Source organism: Myripristis murdjan, chromosome 11, assembly GCF_902150065.1.
Source record: "Myripristis murdjan chromosome 11, fMyrMur1.1, whole genome shotgun sequence".
Taxonomy (NCBI): Eukaryota; Metazoa; Chordata; class Actinopteri; order Holocentriformes; family Holocentridae; genus Myripristis; species Myripristis murdjan.
In genome coordinates, this window is record NC_043990.1 from 27,983,270 (window position 1) to 28,004,986 (window position 21,717).

At 38.1% G+C, this 21,717-nt stretch overlaps 1 protein-coding gene across 6 annotated transcripts in view; it reads right to left on the reverse strand.

The window, feature by feature from the left end:
- The window catches only part of thrb (thyroid hormone receptor beta), a 102,450-nt gene that overhangs the window by 7,091 nt on the left and 73,642 nt on the right, over window positions 1-21,717 (reverse strand). For 3 of the 6 annotated variants that reach the window (XM_030063370.1, XM_030063367.1, XM_030063368.1), the window contains exons 3-7: window positions 16,238-16,306; window positions 14,078-14,128; window positions 2,952-3,052; window positions 2,700-2,847; window positions 971-1,176 (exon numbers count right to left, since the gene is read on the reverse strand). In XM_030063370.1, the coding sequence (XP_029919230.1) occupies window positions 971-1,176; window positions 2,700-2,847; window positions 2,952-3,052; window positions 14,078-14,128; window positions 16,238-16,244 (513 nt within the window). In that variant the 5' untranslated portion in view covers window positions 16,245-16,306. Of the gene's footprint in view, window positions 1-970; window positions 1,177-2,699; window positions 2,848-2,951; window positions 3,053-4,846; window positions 6,280-14,077; window positions 14,129-16,237; window positions 16,307-21,717 lie in introns of those variants that run through there. The other 3 variants (XM_030063372.1, XM_030063371.1, XM_030063369.1) reach the window with 2 other exon arrangements.

A 21,717-nucleotide genomic window follows, 5' to 3' on the forward strand; every position in this document is an offset into this window, starting at 1 on the left:
AAATCGAGCGATATACTGTAAATACTAAACAGTTATTTAAACAGGGTTCCCACTGTGGCCTGGACGTAAAATTCCATGGCTTTTTTTTTTTTTTTAAACATTTCATAACTAAATAGAAATACTTAGGTGACCTAAGAATGGGGACTTATATTGTTAGTGTTTTTTTTTTTTTTTTAATGGGTGAACAGTCTGGCTTTTACTCCATTTGGGCATCTAATGCAATTCTGCTATATTCCTGTAAAGTGATCCATTTGTTTTATTCCATAACAGTCTAAGGCTTGTCCCGACAATTTCTCTAATTCCCTGACATTCTCTGTCAGGAATTGGCAACTCTGTTCCACGATATTTTAGAAATTCCATGACGGGTGGGAACCTTGTCTAAAAAGTATACCTTGATAGCCCAAATCTAATATGCCACCAACCCCAGGAAAAAGCATCCACTATCATCAGATTCATGTCTAGATATTCTTTTCTTAAATCTTGCCATAGAAACCCAGATAAAGTCAAAGAGTTTAGGCAAAATTTCAATCTGGACAGAGCAATTAGACTTTAAAGAAAAGAAACAAACTTGGTCAAAAAGGAAAAAGCTGAGGCATGAAATCAAAAGCTTCAAACTGACAGAGAGAGAAAAATGTAACAGCATGGAAAGATAAGTTGTTAGCACTGGTGATTAGGGGCATTGCTTGGAAAGAGATAAAGAGACAAAGATAAGATGTTCCGTTATAAATTAGTTCTGTTGCGTTGAGGAACACACTTTCTCCAGCGTCCAGCTAATTCTCCCCACTCTACAAGGAGATACAAAAAAACAACACATGGACATATTAACACAGGGAACAGTGGCTGTGGTGGCGGAGGTTGGGGCATGAGGTGGGAAGGGGTTTGTGGGGGTAGGGGGGTGGGCTGGTGGATGGAATAAGGACGGATAATCAATACAGTGAAGGCTGTTGTCGGGGAGGAGGGGACATCTCACCAGGAATTTCCGTTTTTGCTTCCAGTGGTTGCCTTGAGCATTCGTGGCCATGTGGGCCTCGGTCACCATGCGGATGAGGTCCCACTCCTCCTGGGTGGGCTCCAGTCGGTCCCACACTGTCTTCTGCAGCTCTTCCCTCCGACGGCGCTCCCGGTTCTCCTCGATTAGCTTCCGCTTGGCCAGCCGCTTGCTGTCATCCAAAACCACTGGGGGAACAGCGAGGGAGGGACGGAGGGAGGGGGATAACAGAGGGAAACAATGAGAGTGGACAGGAATGAAGGGGAGGGGGCAAGAAAAGAAACAATGCAACAAAGTGTGCCAATGTTCTTGAAAATAATGGGCAGCCACTGGTTTAAAGCACACTGCACATGCATGATACAATAAACACAAACACTTTGTTGCATTACAGCACATTCAAATTCAGTTTTTACAATCATCAGACAAACATCAGAAAAATAATTTAATGTTTTCAAAGATACACTTGCCCCATGTTGTATTACATTCATCTAATGTTTATGCACTGTGTTGATTACATCACATTCTGATTACAATCATTAGCAGTGTTGGGAAGCAACTCGTTACATATAAAGATTTTATGTAATTAAATTACAAAATAAATGAAATTGTAATCCATTACAGTTAATGACAAAAATACATAATTAAATTATAGTTAGCAATCAAAATGTTGGTGATTAAAAAGGAGCTAACATCTGAATATATTCTTTTCAGGAAAAAGCTTAAATGTAAAATATGAAAATCATCTTTTCACTGTGCAGGAATGCCTTGTGTTGGCAGATTTCCAGACAACAAAGCAATTGGGACAAATTTGAGTGCAAACCCATCGAGGGTAGGATGGCTTACAAGTGGCTGTCTCTATGTCTACACATACAACATTTAGAGTGTAGTTTCTGATTGATTCTCATTTGAATTGTCACTGCCTTTTGTCTGCTAATCAAGTCAATGCACATTGCTCTCAGCAACCTGAGTCTGCCATGCCGCAAGCCTGCGACCAGCCAACCATGTCAAACTAATCTCTATTCATGACAAATTACTTCTTCAAATTACTTCTTTTGCACAGCTGCGCCTCCTCCACCTCAAGTTCTGCTGAAGAACTTTTAATAGAAGTTTGACAGTGTTGAGTACTGTTGTGAGGTTACGCTGCATACTTTAAATTTATGTTTTTAGGACTTCTAAGCTTTATTGCCCAGTTTAAAACATTTGTTAGAAAAGTAATCAAATGTAATAAGTTACATTACTTTGATGAACTAATTCAAACAACACTGTGGTGTGCACATCACATGGGATGCAAAATATCCCCCAAACAAAGAGGTGTTTACAAAAAGTCGGATGATGTGTAGCTGAATCTTTACAGCCCAAAATGGTGTAGAAAAAGTTGACTATTAAAAAAACAAAATAATAAAAAACAAATAAATAAAACAAAACAAACAAATCAAAAAAAGATCAATGGTAGAACTTTTTCTTGTGGATTAAGGCAGTTATTTTTCAGAATGTTAGCTGGGGGGAAGTCCACCTCAATGGCAGGAGGCTAACAGTTAGCATTTGGAGCATCCAGCCAGTATCCAGCACTCAGTAACAATGAGAGGAAGATAGCACCACTACTGTCCTACAGAACAGCTGGGGTGGGGGGTTGGGGGGCATAATATCACATTTTTAAAAATGGGTGAAATGTCCTTTTAATAAAGCAATCTTGGCACACAGAAAAACTTACAATCGGTCGCCATTCCAACTGCAATGCACTTCTTGAAGCGACATTCCTGGCACTGGTTTCTGGTCACTTTGTCGATGATGCATTTCCCCTCGTACTTACAAGCGTAGGTTGGATTGAGATTCTTCTGGATTGTCCGCCTGAAGAAACCCTAGAAAGCAGATCACCACATGGTCAAAACTGCTTTGGAGCACTTGTACTGCACCGGTTTTTCCATTTTCTGCGCCAAATAAGAAGAAGGCATATTTGTCTTACCTTGCATCCCTCACAGGTAATACAGCGATAGTGATAGCCTGTGGCTTTGTCCCCGCACACTACACATAGCTCATCCTTGTCCAGGTAACTTGGTATGTACCCTGCAGGGGAAGATCAAAATGATCAATATTACATTTCATATATTTTATTTCACTGGAGTGCACCTTTAAAGTGGCTTTTAAGACTGTGGTGTTCCATTCACTGGGGGGCCTTGTGCTTCATGTATGTTGCTAACCCACTTGAATCTTAGTGTTGAACTGAGTCATCAACAAAAAATGGCTTGGCACAAAGTGGCCAAACAAGTATTGTTGTGAAAACCCATACAGGTATCTGGGTTTTGCTCAGTTGTATGAAAACGTTAAACAATTAAGCATAAAAACCTTCCATTTTTCTTTATGTAATTTATGTCTGCACTCAAACATGGTCCTTAAGTGCAAGCAGACAATCTGTTGGTGAGAAAGTTATACGTTATGTAAAACAGCAGGTTCTTCAGCTGAAAATAGATTGTCATGCTTTTATTTTTTGTTTCCTTTCTTAATTTCTATTTATTGTTGTTTTGTTTCTTTTTAAGGAGCAAAAAATTACACTGAAATCTGAAGTTGACATACAGTAAGAAACTCTCTCGTTTCCCCTGATGCAATCATGAATTTTGTTTTATTACTGATGTGCTTTTTTGCCTTTAGAAACCATATAATTGAACTACTTCCAATGATTATAGTTATTTAACACCAGAAAAACCTTGGATTTGGGGTCACAGAGAAGTCCAGTGGGCTGTAAATTTATGAGGGTAATGTAATTATAAAGACTTTTTCCTTGTGTGAATGAGAAAACCTAACCAGACTGGTTTGTACAGAAACCACGTCAGAAAATGTAACAACACTATATTGTACAGAATTTGCATTTGGATATTTCAGTTAAAATGAAAAGGATAAAACAAAAATAAAATGTGGATTTACAAAATCTTCTCAATGAAAGATAACAGTGCCCTGTTAACTGACAATGAGGGGGGAAAAAAATAATGCAACTCCAGCTCTGGAGCGTCTCTCCATGGAAAGCCCAACTGTGTGCAAACTAATTTGTTCATTGACCTCCAGACTTAGCTCCCTCTTTATTTGCTAAATTAACTTTATCCTTTGCCCAGCCTGTGTTTGGGGTTTAGCTTAAAAAAACCTTGTAACCTGTTGCTGGTGTGAAGCTTCAAAAACTGATCAATACTTCTGAGGGGTTCTGAAGAAAATCATCAATTAGCTGGCCAAGCCGGCCTTCTGTTGTCTTGTCTGTGGTCAGACGCCATCATCATCAATCAATAGTGACCCCAGCAGCCCTACCCTCCCCATTCATACACCCTGACCTTCAGATGTAATACTGCTCTGCCTCTGCATAACGCCTTAATTACTGGATTTACACTTGTCAGACTTAACTCAAAAATCCCAGACATCACATATTCATCGATCGAGGAGGGTTCATCACTAATAACAGAAAGCAACAAGCACGCCAAGACATACTTTAGAAACAACTTTCAGGGCAAAAACAGAACATTTTGGCAACAACTTTGTTAGTTTATTCATAACTTAAAATGTAATGACATATTGCAGGAATGCACTTGAAAGTGTACACGGCAGTGCCACTTTTTTTGTTTGTTCATTTATCACCCGCAAAGCAAAAATACATTTTGAATCATTTACATTTCGCAAGAAAAAATGAAATATAGGCCTTGTAATTTAAAGACAAATATTCCCAACTACAGAATTAAACACAGGCACAGCAAAATTTTGCAGAGCCAAAGGAAAATACAAAGCAAGCATACAACAAAGACAGGTTGGTACCATCTTAAGATTAGCGTGTGTTTGCTGCAGACTACCATCTGACCTGCCACGCCAAGCTGGAAGTCCTACCTTTCTTGTGCGGTCCCTGCATCCACTGCAGATGTGACAAGTCTGGCTTTCCCTCATAGAAATAGTCAGGCTGGTGTGGGAAATGACTTAAAGGGACTTCCATGCTGCAAAATTCATTCTTAAAAACAGGAGTGCTACCGGCATATGCGCATGAGTAGTGCTGGCTGGGTGGCCAAGCCTGATCCATGCACGGCGGGTGATGCATGGGCTGGGGCTCGCAAAGTCCGAACCCTGGTCCGTCACCTGGGTACATGCAGCATTCTCCACTGCCCTGCACTGCGTAGCCTCCGCCTCCACCGTGAGGCATCTCATACATGTCGGACAGGCAGTAATTCATAATGGGAAGCCACAGTGTGGTACCCTTAAAAACTTTCAAAAACCCTTCAAAGAAAAAAAAATCTTAACAGAAAATAAGAAATCAGCGGATCAGAGGAGCATCAAGCTATGTTAGCTGGACGATCCTCAATCTCAAAAAAAAAGTTCCTAGAAGTTGATCTTTCATGGGCGAATAAACCTTTTATCTACCAAATCCGCCGAGTACACCGAGCAACTGCCCCACCCGCCACCACCACACCGAATTGGAAAGCAGAGATTTATGACGACGCAGGGCTCTAATCTGAAACTCGACAAATCCTGGAACTGCAACAGACAGCGGCAAAGTCACAGATTAGAGCCTTTGCGTGATGCGCCAACAGTAAATAACCATTTCATAATGTCGATAGCAGAAAAGGCATCTTAAGACAGCCAAGAAAACCTCCAGACAACTTAAATGGGCAAATGAGGTTATGTAATTGTATATGATGAGGGATCCCATATGGTAGAACAACTAGTGATTAATCTTAATGCCTTAACCCTTAACCTTTACTCATTAACCTCTTACTTATCCTGGGGTTTTCAGAAAGAACCCCCAAACACTCCCTTAGCTCAGTTTCATAGAATTATTTCCATCAATTATATACTTAAAAATCAGTAAATGTTGTGACACAATCAAGATTTCATGACTGTGTTTGACATATTTGCGGCATTCTACCCTAACATTTGACTGCGTACTGAGCCCCTTTACCTAAAAGAAACCACGGCTGTGGTTAAATAAAGTAACCAAATAAGAAAGCTGGTGGGATGAACACTAACGTAACACAGGGATTAAAAGAGCAGTGCCTTCTGAGAAAAGCCAACACTTCGCATTTTTGGTTTGTTTCTTTCTTTTTTTAAAAAAAACCTTCTTTACACATTCTGAGTACATAAAATTCAGATCAATAGGAAAACAGAATCAGGGTAATAAGAATATATTAGACAAGCTTCATTTTTTATAAGAACACGCTTTCTCCAAGGACAAAGCCATGCATTTAGAGTGTACTAGCACACAATTCAGAAAAAAGAAAATAGAGGCATTAATAGAAAAGTTCTTAAAAACCTTGAAATCTTGATTACTGAGATAAAGACTTATAATTGGACTTTTCATATATGACATTCGCTTCTTTCATCTTGTTTTGGGTAATCAATCCTATAAATCTATTTCCAGCATGAAGTAAGATTATATTTCCCTATGTAATATTTCCAAAATCAGTTCTCCTCTACAATGGCTCCAGAAGGAGAAACACACTGCGTGACTTTTTTCTCCTTCTTCAGGTAATACATGTATTATCCTGGACCATCAACTATACTGAAATTGATTATGCTTCCTAATCAATAAACACAGGATAAGCCTTATGGCGGGGACGTCTATCTGTCGTGCTTCGTAATGCCCTGCGATGCAAATTAACCTTGTTTTCTCCCCTTTGCTGTAGAAACTGACGCCTAAAAAAATCCAACAGTTCCATTGCTAAAATAAATAAAACAACAAATAAATAATTAAAAACCCAGGAATCATAAAAAGAGAAACTGCTGATATTTAAGTGACCCGTCTTACCACGGGTTATGTTTAATACTGTAAAGGAAATCTTCTAATATTCAATCAGAATTCACATGGCTTGCAAAATGGTTTCATCTCCTAATGTAGTCACTTTCACTTTGTAATTATGAAGCTGCTTTTTTTTTTTTTTTTTTAATCTATTTCTAATTATTTGATGCTTTTGTTATTGTCATTATTATAACACACCTGTTTGTTTGTTGTTGTTTGTATGTTCACATTTAAATAGAGATAATCCATAAAAAATACTTTTAATTACTGAAAAATAACACTGAAAAATATTAAAATACATCTGAGATTATGCTGGTGATGTTCAGAAAGATTTCCTTAACTGTCAAATAAAATTGGTCTAATTTTATATAGTTTAAAAATTCAGACAATTATGGTCAATTGCAGTTTGTGTAAACTGTAAATTGTGTATTTTAATCACTTCTAATATCACAACTGTTGTATTTGCTCCCATTGTGTCACAACCAGGTTAAAATCAGTTACGTTCTTCACTCTAATCGTAATTAAATTTAAATTTAATTGAGCTTTTTTTTCTTTTTAAATGCAGCTGGAAAGAAAAAAGAAAAGGCACTCCAGTATATTATTGCCTGTATGCTTGTGCATGTTCAAATACTGGTAATACTGTACATGTTTGCCTCAAATACACAAATTAGACACTAAACAGACAATAAAATATTTATTTCTTATATATACATATATATATGTGTGTGTGTGTGTGTGTGTGTGTGTGGGTGTACACAAAAAATTGTAACATGTGCCCTAGTTGGAGGTGTGTGAGGCGTTTTACTGAAACACACTGTATTTGTTGCAGCACGCGTCCTAAAGGCAGAACAGACTAGTTGATAGTGACATTAATGCGCTACAGCTCAGTGCTCTATAAGTGAAGATTATTCTTCACAGCAAGCAGTACATGAAATGACAGGGAATCAATAACCATGGAGAATGTGTGTTTTTTGTATACTCAGAATACTCGGAGCAACAATCATTTAAAAAATGTTTTTAATAACTTTTCATAACTTTTCAAGACCTGTAAACTGATCCAAGTGTCTTTCTAAATTCGGTCCTTACAATGTTTATGATATTTTAACATGGAGTTCTAATTAGGAAGAGGTTAGTGCTGGGCCGGCTCTGGCCAAAGTGTCTCTTTATAAAGCCAACTGTTGCTTTGTTCTGGCTGCCAGACTTCATTTGTGGGCCGAATGCACAGAGCTGCTCAGAAATTAAAATGTAACTGTACAACCAGTCTGCTGCAAGATAGAAAATGGAAATCTGCCAACCACACAGTCATACCACTGAAAAACCTAATGCTAAAATCATGTAGAATCTCACTACCTACAGGTTTGTCATTTTAATTTGTACTTTACATTCAAATTTATTCATGAATTCTAACTCCTTTCTTTCTGATGAGGTGTTATGACTGACAGTGAATTTATGATTTATGATTTGTGATTTGACTTTCACACACAAAAACAATTAGGTATTTCCAATATACCACAAGAAGACAATATGATTAACCAACATGTGTCATAAATAATGTGTTAGAGCAGTTTTTTTCTGTCACTCTAATTACAGATTACAATAGAATTTACAACTGCATTACAATAATTGCCTATGGATATCCTTTCTATGTAAGTCTTTTTTTTATTGATCTAACTTTTTATTGTAATGGGCTGTATTTGTACCTAACTTGTAATGCCTTTGATGTTTTTGTGAGACTGTTGCAAGTAATTAGAATAACATATTGAGATATTTAAAGATTAGAAGTTATGCATGTGTTGCTTGGGAATATAACTGTATACATTCAATCAATAGTCAAATGACTATGCTGTAGTTTATATCACATGTGTGACAGTCTCCTAACAAGCAAGCCTGATGAAGCAATACATGAAACATGTTGCTTACCATGTTATCTTTGACTTACTAAACATGATCAAGTAGTTTTCTTTTCAAGTGGGTCTAGAGCTTTGATGGGTTGCAGCAAGATTTGTGACATGACGATACTAATATTGATTTCCTTTCTTGGAAAGTAATTGAAAAATAAAACTCTTTGACACTGAATTGTTATCAAAATATATGATACTATTGTTATAAAACTGCATTAACAAAATTAAAATTTACCACACACTAAAAAATCCATGTGTTTTGCATAACAACATATCTTTCAATGCCTATTTAGTTCATTTTCAGCATGGGTGCTGATATTCCAGGATGGAAAACCAAAGACTAAAGGCCCTCCCTGGGACTGACAAGGACATTCAACGATTACGTGACCAGTTACAAATGCTATAAAACACATTGGATCTCCACACAAATCTGTTTATTGAATTAGTGTGGAGACACTTGAGCAAAGTTGGGTGATGAGATGTGTCTCCGCTGAAAGGAGCACTGGACAGGACACGCGCTACAGTAAATCTCTGGATTACTGCCTCCATTGATGTGACAAGCGTGACTGTGGGACTGGTGGATGTGATCAACACGCAGCAGCTGGTAAGAGCGAGGGCCTTTGAGGCAAATCTGCTTGCAAAGAGGCCTTGATACCAGTTTAACTTTTTGATGAGGTAACCATTGGCATGACCTAATCTTGTTTGCAGTTTCTTAGTGGACTTTAGATAAACTGTTAAGCATTCATCAGACAGAGTCACACCTGTCAATAGCAAAACAATCTGCTGTCTGAGAGGGGAAGATTAAAACGTTGTATCTTGTAGGCGGTTATTATTTTTATTGTTGTGTTAGGTGTGCTGAAACAGAACTAGAATTTAGCTTTGGTCTACATCTGCCACCCTCTGCATTCTGACAACTTTCTGAAAACTTTCCAAGGCTTTGTGGAAAGGCGATACAGGAACTGCGAACCTCATTTGTCAGTACTTTCGTATAAAAAATGTTGAAAATCGACTCAGTTACTGACATTTAACTGCATATTGAATGTTGTGAACATTGGTCTTAAGGACATTCAAAAAAATGTGCGTATGTTCAAAAATCTGTTGCTTGCAAAATTTAACAGCAATGTGAACATCCCAATGAATGTTGACAGTTGGTTCAGGGACAGTTGACTCCAAATTAGTTGAACCGATGTGACTGATTGATAAGATTAATTACAAGTAGATCAGTTATTAACTTGTCAATGAAGAGTTAATCCCTTTTTAAAGAGAGTTTCGACACTTAGCTCCTTCTTTCTACAGCCAACACAGATGCAAGTAGCTCTTTTACAACCATGGAAAGCTTCACATTAACTTAACCACAGCTATCAACCCTTTTATTACAAGATAAAATCAGATATGATCAAATAAACTTTATCGATTCCCACTTGTGGAATTCGCAGGTTAAAGCAGCTCACGAGAAATAGAGAAACAGAGGAAAAAGACTGATAAATGATAAAAGCTGCAATTAAAAAAAAAAAAAAAAAACTTTGGGTGCTATATACATCATCTGCTCTACATGTACATTTCACAAAATATAAATATGCTAGTATGACCAAATAGGATCTTATAATGTTAATACAGACATGGCATGTAGCATTAAACTGCAATAATACTGCACTGCAAGATAGTAGCATTTTAAATAGCATATAGTATATTGCAAATTGCATATTCAATTTAAATTTGGGTGTTCGCACAGAGATATACCGAAATGATACGCATTTTCCATATTATACAGATATACATATATGACCCTACAATGGTAGTTCACACTATTCTAAAAGATGTTGCTCGACAAAATAATGGCATTGTACCTTGCCCTGTAAACTGGGGTAGTTGCATATCATTGCACAGGATAACAGCAAAGAGAGGTGGCATGAAGTCATGCGTTTCTTTTTATATGAAGTCATAGACAAACACATCAAATAGTAAGATCATATTCCATATTCGTTAAAGAGCTTTGACATGATCTCAGAGAAATTTAGTTAACACCCCAAAACACCCAAAACATGCCATTTGTTGACACCTATACCAGGTGCCCCATGAACGTCAACATTTTTGCAGTGTCACAAAAGGAGTAGTTTAAAAATGAAACGTAGGGCATTACATCACTTACCCCACACATCTTTTCCTCTTCACATTCCACCTCCCTCTAATAACACCTAGGAATACATCCAGCAGAATATTTCAAACCGACTGTGGACGCGCCTGCATAAACACTCTATGGAATAATAAAATCATCTCTTTCCAGCGGTCCAAGTAGATCGTTCCATGACTATTCCTCAGCGCTGGCATAAACATTTCCATTTTAGCGGACTGATAACACTACAGTCATACAACCTCTGTACAATTATCTATCACTGCGTGTAAGGATGCTGCATCTCTGTCCATGGAATCTACGCAGTGCACTAAAGCGGGCTTTTGCACACATATTGGCTCCCTGATTGATTACATTAGGACTTGGGGGGTCAAAGCCGGTCATGAACAATTTTTGGATGTCAGGAATCTGTTTTGCACCGGCAGTGGCCCTGATTTGACACGGTGACCTGAGCCAAATGTCCCTGGATGCTCTGCATTACCTGAGGAGGACACAGGAGTTGGGAAACCTTCTCCTTAAAGTTCAGGGTGAACTCAGGGGAACAACAGAAGGATCCACACATTTAATGGTTCATGTTTGATAGGATTATCTTGCACTTTGGCATAACAGAGGAAGCTCTGATGATCTTCTGATCTTTTCAAATAGTTGTTTATTTTTTATGATATAATAGTCATGCCTAAAATAAAAAACAAAATAATATGAGTGTAAATGTTTGTTCTCATTTCTCTTGAAAATCTCCAAAGAGGTGATTTAACCCTTAATGCTGTTGTTTTCTGAGGCCTCAAACAAAAAGGATTATATTACTGTTATCCTCATAAAACACATACTGAACAATCCCATCACAAGTCACAAAGGAAGGTGTTCATAAGCACTTTGAAAACTGTCCAGATTACTAAGAAAGGATTTAGCTGTCCAGGACAGAGTGACACAAGTTCAGTTTCAGGTCAGGCCTGGTCAGTCTTAGTTGTCCAAAACAACAACAACAAACAGAAACTTTGCCTTACAGTCAGTTCAAACACGGCTGGTCATCATGTCAGTTCCAATAGTTGGATAATTCAGAATGTCTTGGTGTCCAACCCATATATTGGATATGCACTGAGAGAAAAAAAAACTCAATATTTTAATTAAAAAAAAAAAAAAATTAAACAGAGAAATGATTATTCCAGTCAGAACATTGTTTACTGTATGACATGAGTGTGGATTTCTGTCAAATTTGTTGACTCCATGCCCAGAAACTACTGAATCAAAGACGTTTAAACATTTCATCCTATTGCCACCAAGTTTGTCTTGCTGACAATATCTACTTCTTCAAAAAAATAACAACTTTTCTTTTCTAACAGAAAGCCTAACTGAAACCCTTTATGAGACTTGTTAACAGCAATCTGGAGTCAAATTTAAAACCAAGTTGAAAACCAAAATCAAAAGAAGCGATGCTGGCAAAATCAGACAGAATGAACAGATAATTAAAATTCAAAAAGGAGAAGATAGCAAATCACAAAACTAACCTTTTTTTGTGTTAATCTAGAAGTGCACTAACTCATTATATAGAAACAACAGCAATAATAAACAGATTCAAGACTATTTCAAGACTTTTTAAGGACCTGCGGATACTGTGCACATAATAAGATTACTGTGTTGGTATACAATGTAGGATTTTTCAACTGATGTGTCTCCTTTCCAGTGAAGATCAGTACGCTCTAAAGAGGGTTAGTGGTCATGCATCAACAACCAGTTCTGAATGATTATGGATTTAAGCTCATAAAGACATCTGTGACCCATGGCACCTAAAACCTCTATGTTGGCAATCACCGTTTGAAGGGATTTAGAGAAGCCTAACTGGTTTGTCAACACCTAAATTCAATTTAAGTAATTTAATTTTAGAAATATTGTGCTGCCGTCTTGGCCAGGTCACTCTTGGAAAAGAGATTTTGAATCTCAATGAGTTTTTTACCTGGTTAAATAAAGGATATTATTATTATTAGTCTCGAGTCCTGTAGTCCTGTCCCATAGTCTTTAGTTTTTTATTTTCACATACATCAAGAAACAACCACGCTGATGGAGGGTAAAGTCATCCAAGCACCCCAAGAAACTTCAGATTGGATTTCTCTTGTATATTTTGAAAATTTTGATTTCAACACATGCAGCATCATTTGGCAATATTTAAAGACAGTTCTGGCTTGCACCTCGTGGGTTTCCCAAAACTTGTTTTGATAAAGATGTTACTGAGCAAATGTCTTGTTGCCTCTGATTTTGTGTGTTTATAAGTCATAGAGTAACACATGAACCCAAATTGGTGCCAATTATTTAAAGATTTGGTGCAATTGTTTTTTTTGTTTTTTTTTAATGGGTTTGCCGCTCCTCTATTTATGCCTTATTTAACAGTAATTCTGAGTAATTTATCTATTGCTAACTATCTCTGGTTTGGTATATGGGACTGTATGTTTTAAACTCGCCTGTGGCCAACATTAGCACTGTTTGGCTAGAGCTGATTTTCCACACCTGTCTGACTTCGGTTTTAGTGGCAACATGTTGTCCTTTGCACTTTTTTCCACCATGTTAGTAACATTTGTGTCACTCACAGACACTGGTGTTTCCCTTACTGTTAAGGTTGCCACCACCAAGGATGTCTGCTAAATGGCTGTGCTATTTGTAACTCTACTTAAATTTTACATCATTAAGTCCTTAAATCCACTGGATCGGGTGCATAGTGCTCACTGCCAACTTTAACTTCAGCCTCAGAAGCTGATCAATTAACCGAACAGAGAGGGAGCTTTTTAGGAAAGTATCTGAACAACTGGCAAAAATTGCTTAGAAGTACTTATATGGCTTCATTTTGCAGTATTTGCAGGCTTTCAGGTCTATTCAGTGTACTCATCTTACTCTTTGCTCCATTTGCTCTGTTAAAAGATGAAAAAAGATGAGCAGGCTCTATCTGAAACTACTCTAGCATGGACTCACACAAAGGTATGAGAGATAATATGTTTGGGTAACTATTGTTCTGCATTTTGGAGAAAAAGCCCCACGAAAACATGCAAATGCAGGTGGACAACAGACCAGTACATTTGATCACATTCTCTCAAGGCTGCAGAACACCCAAGTTACCAAATGTAAGCAAAACCAATCATTTCAGCTCATGGCCTTTCACAGCATGTGAAGCAGAATCTGAATGAGGTAGGAGTCTGAAACAGCTCCTTATTTCATAGTGAAAAGCCCTGCATTTCTTCTCAGCGCCCCAAAAGTTCACCCAGAGCCTGACAGACAGGAGGAAAAGCAGTGTTGAGAGGGAGGATAAATATTACCATTTTGAAAGGCCTCATCTTTCCAGCGGGGGGAGCATTTGTCTGCTGGCTCTAAAATAGATGGAGAGGCACTTTAAAAAAAAAGCTATGCTCTCAGTGAAACAGAGGAGAGAGGCAGACTGACACACCTCTGCTTTCTGCATATCACATTAAATTAGAAAGAAGCAACATTCACAACATTGTCAGAAGCTTGTAATAGAGCAGCTTATTGTGAATCTCAGGAATAACAGGATGAGACATGTTGGAGTCACAGAATATTGTCGCTGGTATTCAGTGCTGTTGAGCTTATTACTGTGAACCGAGAGAAGGATCACATTTATGTCCTCACATGATTCAAGCTAAAATGGGTTTCTCTGTTTGCCATACTGACATATTACATCGATAGCGTTTGGGCCAGGCCATCAAGGATTCCAGCACTAACTAAATCCACATGTGACATGGGTTTGCAACTTGCCTCGTTTATTATCTCTGCTGAGTCAACATTAATCATTTGCTCAGTGTGGGGAATGACCTACGTGTAGGACGCTGTACAACTCATAAAAGTATGTCTAGTAGCTGTTGCACACAGTTAAAATTTCTGAAACCATATTTTCATGTACAAATTCATTTTCAAATTCTTAATTTAAATGTTTGGTTATTGATGTAGCTGAGGTGAGTGATTTCTACGTCTAAATCATAGGAATTGAATTGGGTAGAATCGGCGTGGGTCTTTGGCTCACAACAAAGCACAGTATTTCCAGGTGTATCTGTAGTGTTCTCAGATGTCACCTTGTCAGCAGAAGAGTTTGTTTACATCAGCAGAGCTAATGTAAGCCAACATAAACAAACTCTTTAAAAGAAAATGAAAAAAATAATTGTGAAAATAGCCTTGTGGCTCTTGGTTTTGATTCAGGAATAGTTGAGCCTTACCTAATTGGGTACTGGTTGCGTTATTCAACTTTGCCAGCAACAACGCAGCTAATTAGGTTTAGCTGACGATATCTAACTGGCCTATATTAACATTAGCCTGAGACAGGCTATGAATTCGCTTCAAAACTTTTTTCATAACATTAGAAGCATGCTACTGATATTAATTAGTTTCATGGCTTAATTTTAATTGACCCCTTCCTTGTTGTGACAGAGAGCTCCACCTATGAACCTGGCCAGATGATTGTTTTGTCACAGTGGAAGTATCAATAAAGTTATTCAATTGGTTCCTCAAAGATGGCTGCCTGCTTAAGACACAGAGCATCATTTTTTCTTTTTTTTGTTTCTAAAGAAATTGGCCAACATGCCTTTAAACTTAAAGCACCATATGTTTGAAGCAAACCTGCCCAGGTCACTCAGCTCTATTACCTCCTTTCATTTCTTTAAGGCATCTATTTTTACTTATCTTCAAACAACCCTTTCTAACTTCTAATTACACTTGAGATGTAGGATATGGATAAAGATGGCTGCTAGTAGGTCCACTAGCAGCAGTAGAAATCCCTGCACAATGCCAATTCTACCCAATTCAATATCTATGGTCTAAACAGAGAAACAGATGTCACTTGATTTGGGAATCATTTCATTCAGGTAAATAGTAGAGTTAGAGTATGGTCCATTATTGGCCTTTAAACAAATATCAGAGATCATTCAGTCAGTGGTGGGCAGCTCTGATTAGGTTTGAGTCATTTCATCATTTTATCAGTTTACCATCAGGATTATATCTGCTTATTTTTGAGAATCAGATATGGGCATGCCTATAAATTCCCTCTCCAATATGAAAGAGGTTATTCTCTAGCTTATTCAAACCTTTTTAATACTGTATGACTGCATCTTTCTCATCTTTCTTTTTATGTTGCACTGGAAATACTGTCTTTATTAATTTTTTTTACTAAAGTATTTCACCAAAATGAGATTTACTCTAGTAGAGGTTTTGTTTATTTTTCTGTATGATAAGTTTCAAATGTAAAGACACTGAGTATGGTTACATAACACTGGCTATCAGCAGCTTCAGTTACAGAAAAAATGGAATCAATATTGGCCTATATTTGTCAAACCCGACCTGTGGTTTCTAAAAGAATTTCATTAGTCTGGGTTCAGTGGAGGGTTTCAGTGTCCCATGATGGTCTAAATGCTTGAATGCTAAAAAACTTTGATGTATGTGTGTGTGTGTGTGTGAGGATGGAGTATTCTTACCTGACATACTGGTGGGGTTCAAGGCCAAGACTTCATCCTCAGAGCCTCCACAGACATCTGAATACCTGCCTGTCCGGACAGACAAACAAGGAAGAGAGAAACCAGTCAATGTTTACACAGTAATGAGAATAACACTTCACTACTGGTCTTAGACTGACATATATTATGCTTTCAGCTTATTCCAGCTGTTCAAACATCATCTAAGATCAACCAGATCCATCAAGATATTGAACCACTAATTAGATATAATCAACTTCCTTTGCTTCACAGAATTGTTAGAACCTGTTTCATCCCTTTGTCAGAGGACGTTCAAAGATGCCATTATCACCATATTTTTGTCTGTCAAAGGGAATCACACTACTCAGGGCTGGTTGGCATGTTAACATTTTTTTCTGTGCAGGGTGACATCTAGTGGCAAAACAACACAGGAAACAATTCTCACCATTCCAAAGGACATTTCATTGGTAAAGGCAGACGTGTGATAGTTTGAAATACCATATCTGAGGCGTCTGAAGCTCATCTTGATACACAATTTTCACCAAGTCTTCCTTTCTATGTGATATGTATCTGAAGTTTATTTTATAGAGCTATTTTTCCCCCATCACCATCACAGTAGCAAAATATATCAGGAGAACTATCAGGAAAAAAGAGCTTCCAATTTGACTGTTTGTGGCGTGTTCCCTGGTAATGTCTTTCAGGTCAGACAGCGGGGCTGGCTAAGGAGAAATCACTGAAAACCAGCTGATGCAATGAAAGAGTCAGACGTGTTAAATACACTCTACTATAATCCTGTAAGGTGATCCATGTGTGAAAATCCCTCATACCCTCTTATTTTCCAATTAGAGCCGATCAAATTCCATTCATTCATGTCCGGAATGCAGTCCAAATTCCATGATATTCCTCAAATTCCCTAAGCAGTGGGAACCCTGTCTGTCATCATTAATTCAGGATTGCCCTGTGTGCATGCTGTTCTCCAATCAGTGCAAAGGAACGATGTCGTCACCGCCTCAACCGATCCGGCTAGACAATCCAGGAGGAAAAAACAAAGCAAAACAGAAAACAGAGGTAGGGCAAATGAGGCCACGGCAGCATTTAACAGTTTCTGCCACAGGGTGGCGTACACACAGCCCTGCCACAGCATCTCCTCAAACTGCCTGCCTGACTATGACAAAGCAGCATCGCTCGTCTCTCGAGGCTCATTGGTAGAGTGGTGAGAGGTCTGGCACAAAAGCTGCTCTGGTAAGCTGAGACATCAAGACTCACCACGTTGTCCTGAAGACTTGTGAAGACCTTCTTCACAACCTTCAGACCTTCTTAATGCCACTTATAATGACAAAATCAGTGCTGTCCCAAGACATCCGGGGGCTTACAGGCAAGAAAATTATTTGAAGGCCCTTGTGTTTCACCATGAATAGAACAATGTACGTCCATGAAATTCACAATTCACATAATTTAAAAATCTAAGTGAAAAGAATTCATATTAGTTCATTTTATTGCTTATTTACGGAGGAATTTTCTTGTAATATAAATTTAAACATATAATTGAGATAATTCTAAATACAGTTTCTTGTTACTTTTACTATTTTTTTTCTACTATATAATTTTCAGGTTTTTTAATTGTCTGGTAATTTCCTGGTAAAGTTCTGGCTAATTATTTAATTACTTTGTAACTTGTAATTTCTTTCTTTCTTTCTTTCTTTTTTTTTTTTTTGCACAATTTCTGATTTCTCTAATTTTCAGGTCATTTTTGCCCATCACATCTTTTCCTATGTTTTTGAAAAAATATGGTGAATTTGCTCAGGTTTCATGGCTGAAGTGCTTTTGAAAGGCATCTTGCACAAGCATTTTAACACAAGAATTCTGACATCAATCTGACATTTAAATATTTAATTTCAATAATTAAATCTTCAAAACTTCTTGAAAACAAATCTTTTTTAATCATTTTTCATTTTTCCACGTTACTCAATTGAGCTTTCAAAAAAACAACAAAATAAATAAATGAATAAACAAAAACTTCCTCTCTAGAAGACATTAAAACCATCCAGTTAACAGCATTTAGAACCAATTACTGCAATGAGTAGAGATTTAAGATTCAAGTTAAGACACATTTTCAGGACCTGCAGACTCTCTGTAATAATGAGGAAAAAAACTCAAATTAATCAACTGACTATTAAACTTCCAGCCATTCACTAGGATTTCAGTTTTGTCAGCCTACGTGCTTTTAAAAAAAATCATTGACAGCAAGGTCAAAAAAGGTGAAAATGAATAAATAAATAAATAATAAATAAAGGAGAAAAAAAAAAAGTATTACAGCCTTTATAATTCCCTTTCACTGGAGAACAGCTGGCTTGAAAAGCATGATGGGAAACTTTGGTTTGCTGCGTTTCCCCCTAGAGAACATTTAATATTCAGACAACAGCTGGGGAAGGCCCAAATCCTGGTTCACCCACACAACAGGTTTCCACGGCTCTAATGAAGATGCACGCAGAAAGAAAGATGCTCAAAGAGTTTCAAGGTGAGAAAAATGTTCAGTGCTGAAAAGTAACAAAAACCCAGCGAAGCTAAGAGATTGCAGGCCACGGCAGGATGCCAACATAACAAGACACGGCAGGTACTGAACAAACTGAAACTCTTGATGGGAACATCTTTATCAGCAAGCTGCCATCAGATCTTCTTCATCAAAGGCAGTGATTGGGCCTGTGAGCTGGAGCAGGCGCCCAACCTTCAGTAGGTAGTGGAACAGTCTGCTGAAATTTCAAATATAATTCTCAAATATATGGCTTGTGCCTAAAAAAAGCTTCCCCTGCTAATGTGCTCTTGTTTTGTCCTTGGTGTGTTGTTGTGTTGCCACTGAACATGGCAATTATTGAGGAAACTGTGTTTAATAAATTACAAGAACAGGTTATTGTATAATGTAATAAAGGGGGTGATTGTATCTACAGTTTGCTCTCTTCGGTCTGAAGTGGACTTTGATGCATTTGTGTATCTGGTTCATTTAAGTTCACACTGTCCACTTATGAGCCAACTAGGGCTTGCAAACAAAAATCACATGGACAGAATTTAGCCTCATCTCACCTGGTTAGAGGCCAAGCCAAATCTGATTTCAGTCCTGTAAGCATGATGGACCTGTCTGCACTCCCCTTCTTAATGTTCTTACCAGCTAAAAACATGAAGAGGTAGCTCAATATGAGCATTAGTCCAGAATGTGGTTTCACCTCACTTCAGTTTATAAGGTTGAGGAATTACTGGCTATCAGATGTCAACATCCATCTACTTATACCCATAATCCCTTGCATTTCAGGGTCATTTGCTCTTGTTGGTTTGGATTATGTTCTCACACCTAAAAAAACTCATCACCATTCTCTTGAAAGAGGACTAAGATGCACTTTGAGGTGTCTCAGTATGATTTTTTGTTCAAATAGCATTGTTCTCACCTGGCCAAATGAGTAGAACTGAAGGAGGAAACTACACGGGCAGATAAAACTACTCACAAACAAGTGTGATCTCTGCTTGTTGAGGTGCCTAAGATGGTTACTTTAATTCTATTTAATCCGGTGCAATGTTTTTAAAAGTTCTTTTACCATTTCAAATGCCAGCTTTGTGAAAACAATACACAAAAATATAAATTACTCTGTGCTTTACTTCCCCTGGCATGAAATTGAGGTGAAGACACACCACCAAGAGGAAGCATTTTTTAAGGGAAATAGAATTTGGCAGAACACCGGCCAAAAGCCACTCCCATAGGTGTTCAGAGGAAGGCATTTCAGGTCATCCAATTCCATCAGACAGGAGGTCTTGTCCACAGATGGCGCTTTGTTTTGGAAGAAAAAAAATCACACGACTGAGTGCTTTGCTGGATCTCTAATTGCCATTTCTGCACATTAGTGTCCCAAATAAACAATAGTGACAATAATGGACTTCTACCGCAGGCGTAAATTAGCTGGAGAGGCAAAGAGTGGAGTTGCTGGAGTCCATCCTCTCCCTTTTCATCAAGCTCTGGGCTTTTCTTCTTTCTTATTTGCGCTATCTCTATCTTAATACTTTGACATTGTGAAACTGGGTTGACCGCCGTGTGATCCATGCCTGGACAGCCGGTTAACACCACAACATGAATAATGACACTGTATGCTGTCTACTCAGTCTTTGGACTCTGAACACCTTCTCTGATTAGACTTGGGGGCAGAACATGAGTTGCAAAGTGCCTTATGTAAATGTGTTTTGACTATTATTATGCTTGTTATGTCTTGCATTTGAAATGAATACACCTGATACAGATTTAGCTCTCGCATCAGATCTTGATGGTAATGCTAGGCCGGGTGGCGACGATATCCAACATTTTGTCAGATAACACAGAGCATGGTTAACCAAGGTTATCATACAGGAAAAACCTCATTTATTCTCTCCTCAATGAGACAAGAGTGGAATTTATTAGACACGCAGAAACCCTCTGGGGGTTTTCTCCCTGCTTTTGAGAGCAGGGTACTGCTGCTCCAGGCCTGGAGTTACAATGTGGCTTACGTTTTCTCAGCTTGTACACACACATATTGATTTCCATGCTTCCTGGAAAAGCCAGCGGGCCAAATGAAGTCAACAAAAAATGCACATATTTCTTTGATGAGGAAGCGATGAGCTATGATGCTGGACAGGGTAAACGCCGGCCTGGGACCTCCTCCATTATTGTACTAGTGGTGTGCCATGGTGCATATGTTGTGGGGTGTTGTGTCGGCCTGTGTGTATGTGCATGTGCTGACATGCTGCAGCCCCCATGCTGGCCTCCCCAGCACCAACACAACAGACACTGCTGCCTGTTTATACTCCAGCCCAGATGGATCACATTAGTAGCGCTGCTGCTATCATTATCAACAGTTACTTTAAACAGCTACAAGGAAGTGTCCAAAATTCACTTTTTACGCACCTGCCAAGGGCTGGTAAACTAAAACCTGAAAAGAATATGTTTCACTTGCCAAAACAATTTTATATGTATGTCACATGAAATCTGTCTTCCTGCCTATTTTCAGCGCTATTCAAAGACCTCACATACACTGTACTATGGAAATCAAGTTATGTTTCAACTCACATCAGGCTTATAAACCATCCAAGCAGGTAATCAGGAGCCTGTTGGAGCAATTGCTTTGCTTTGATTTGGTGCAAGGCCAAAGAGTGCAAATAGGGTGGTCAGCAGGGACAAAATTTGACAACGGCCATACACCAAAAGTAACCATAACCAAAGCATTCAAATGGTACTGTTGGTGGTCAGTGTGGTGGTGACCCTTGTTGATTTTTCCCCCAGACTTTTGGTGGGTGACAATTGCAGACCCTGTGTAGAATAAGCGGGAAATTTGTTGTTTGTTTTGTTTGTTGGTTTCTAAATGGAGATGAGAGTCTGAGATGAGATCTTTTGTTAGTCATTTTTATTGTTGGCTTTAACTTTGATTACATATTCTTAAGACTATGTTCATTCTTGTCTACCGCTTAAATGT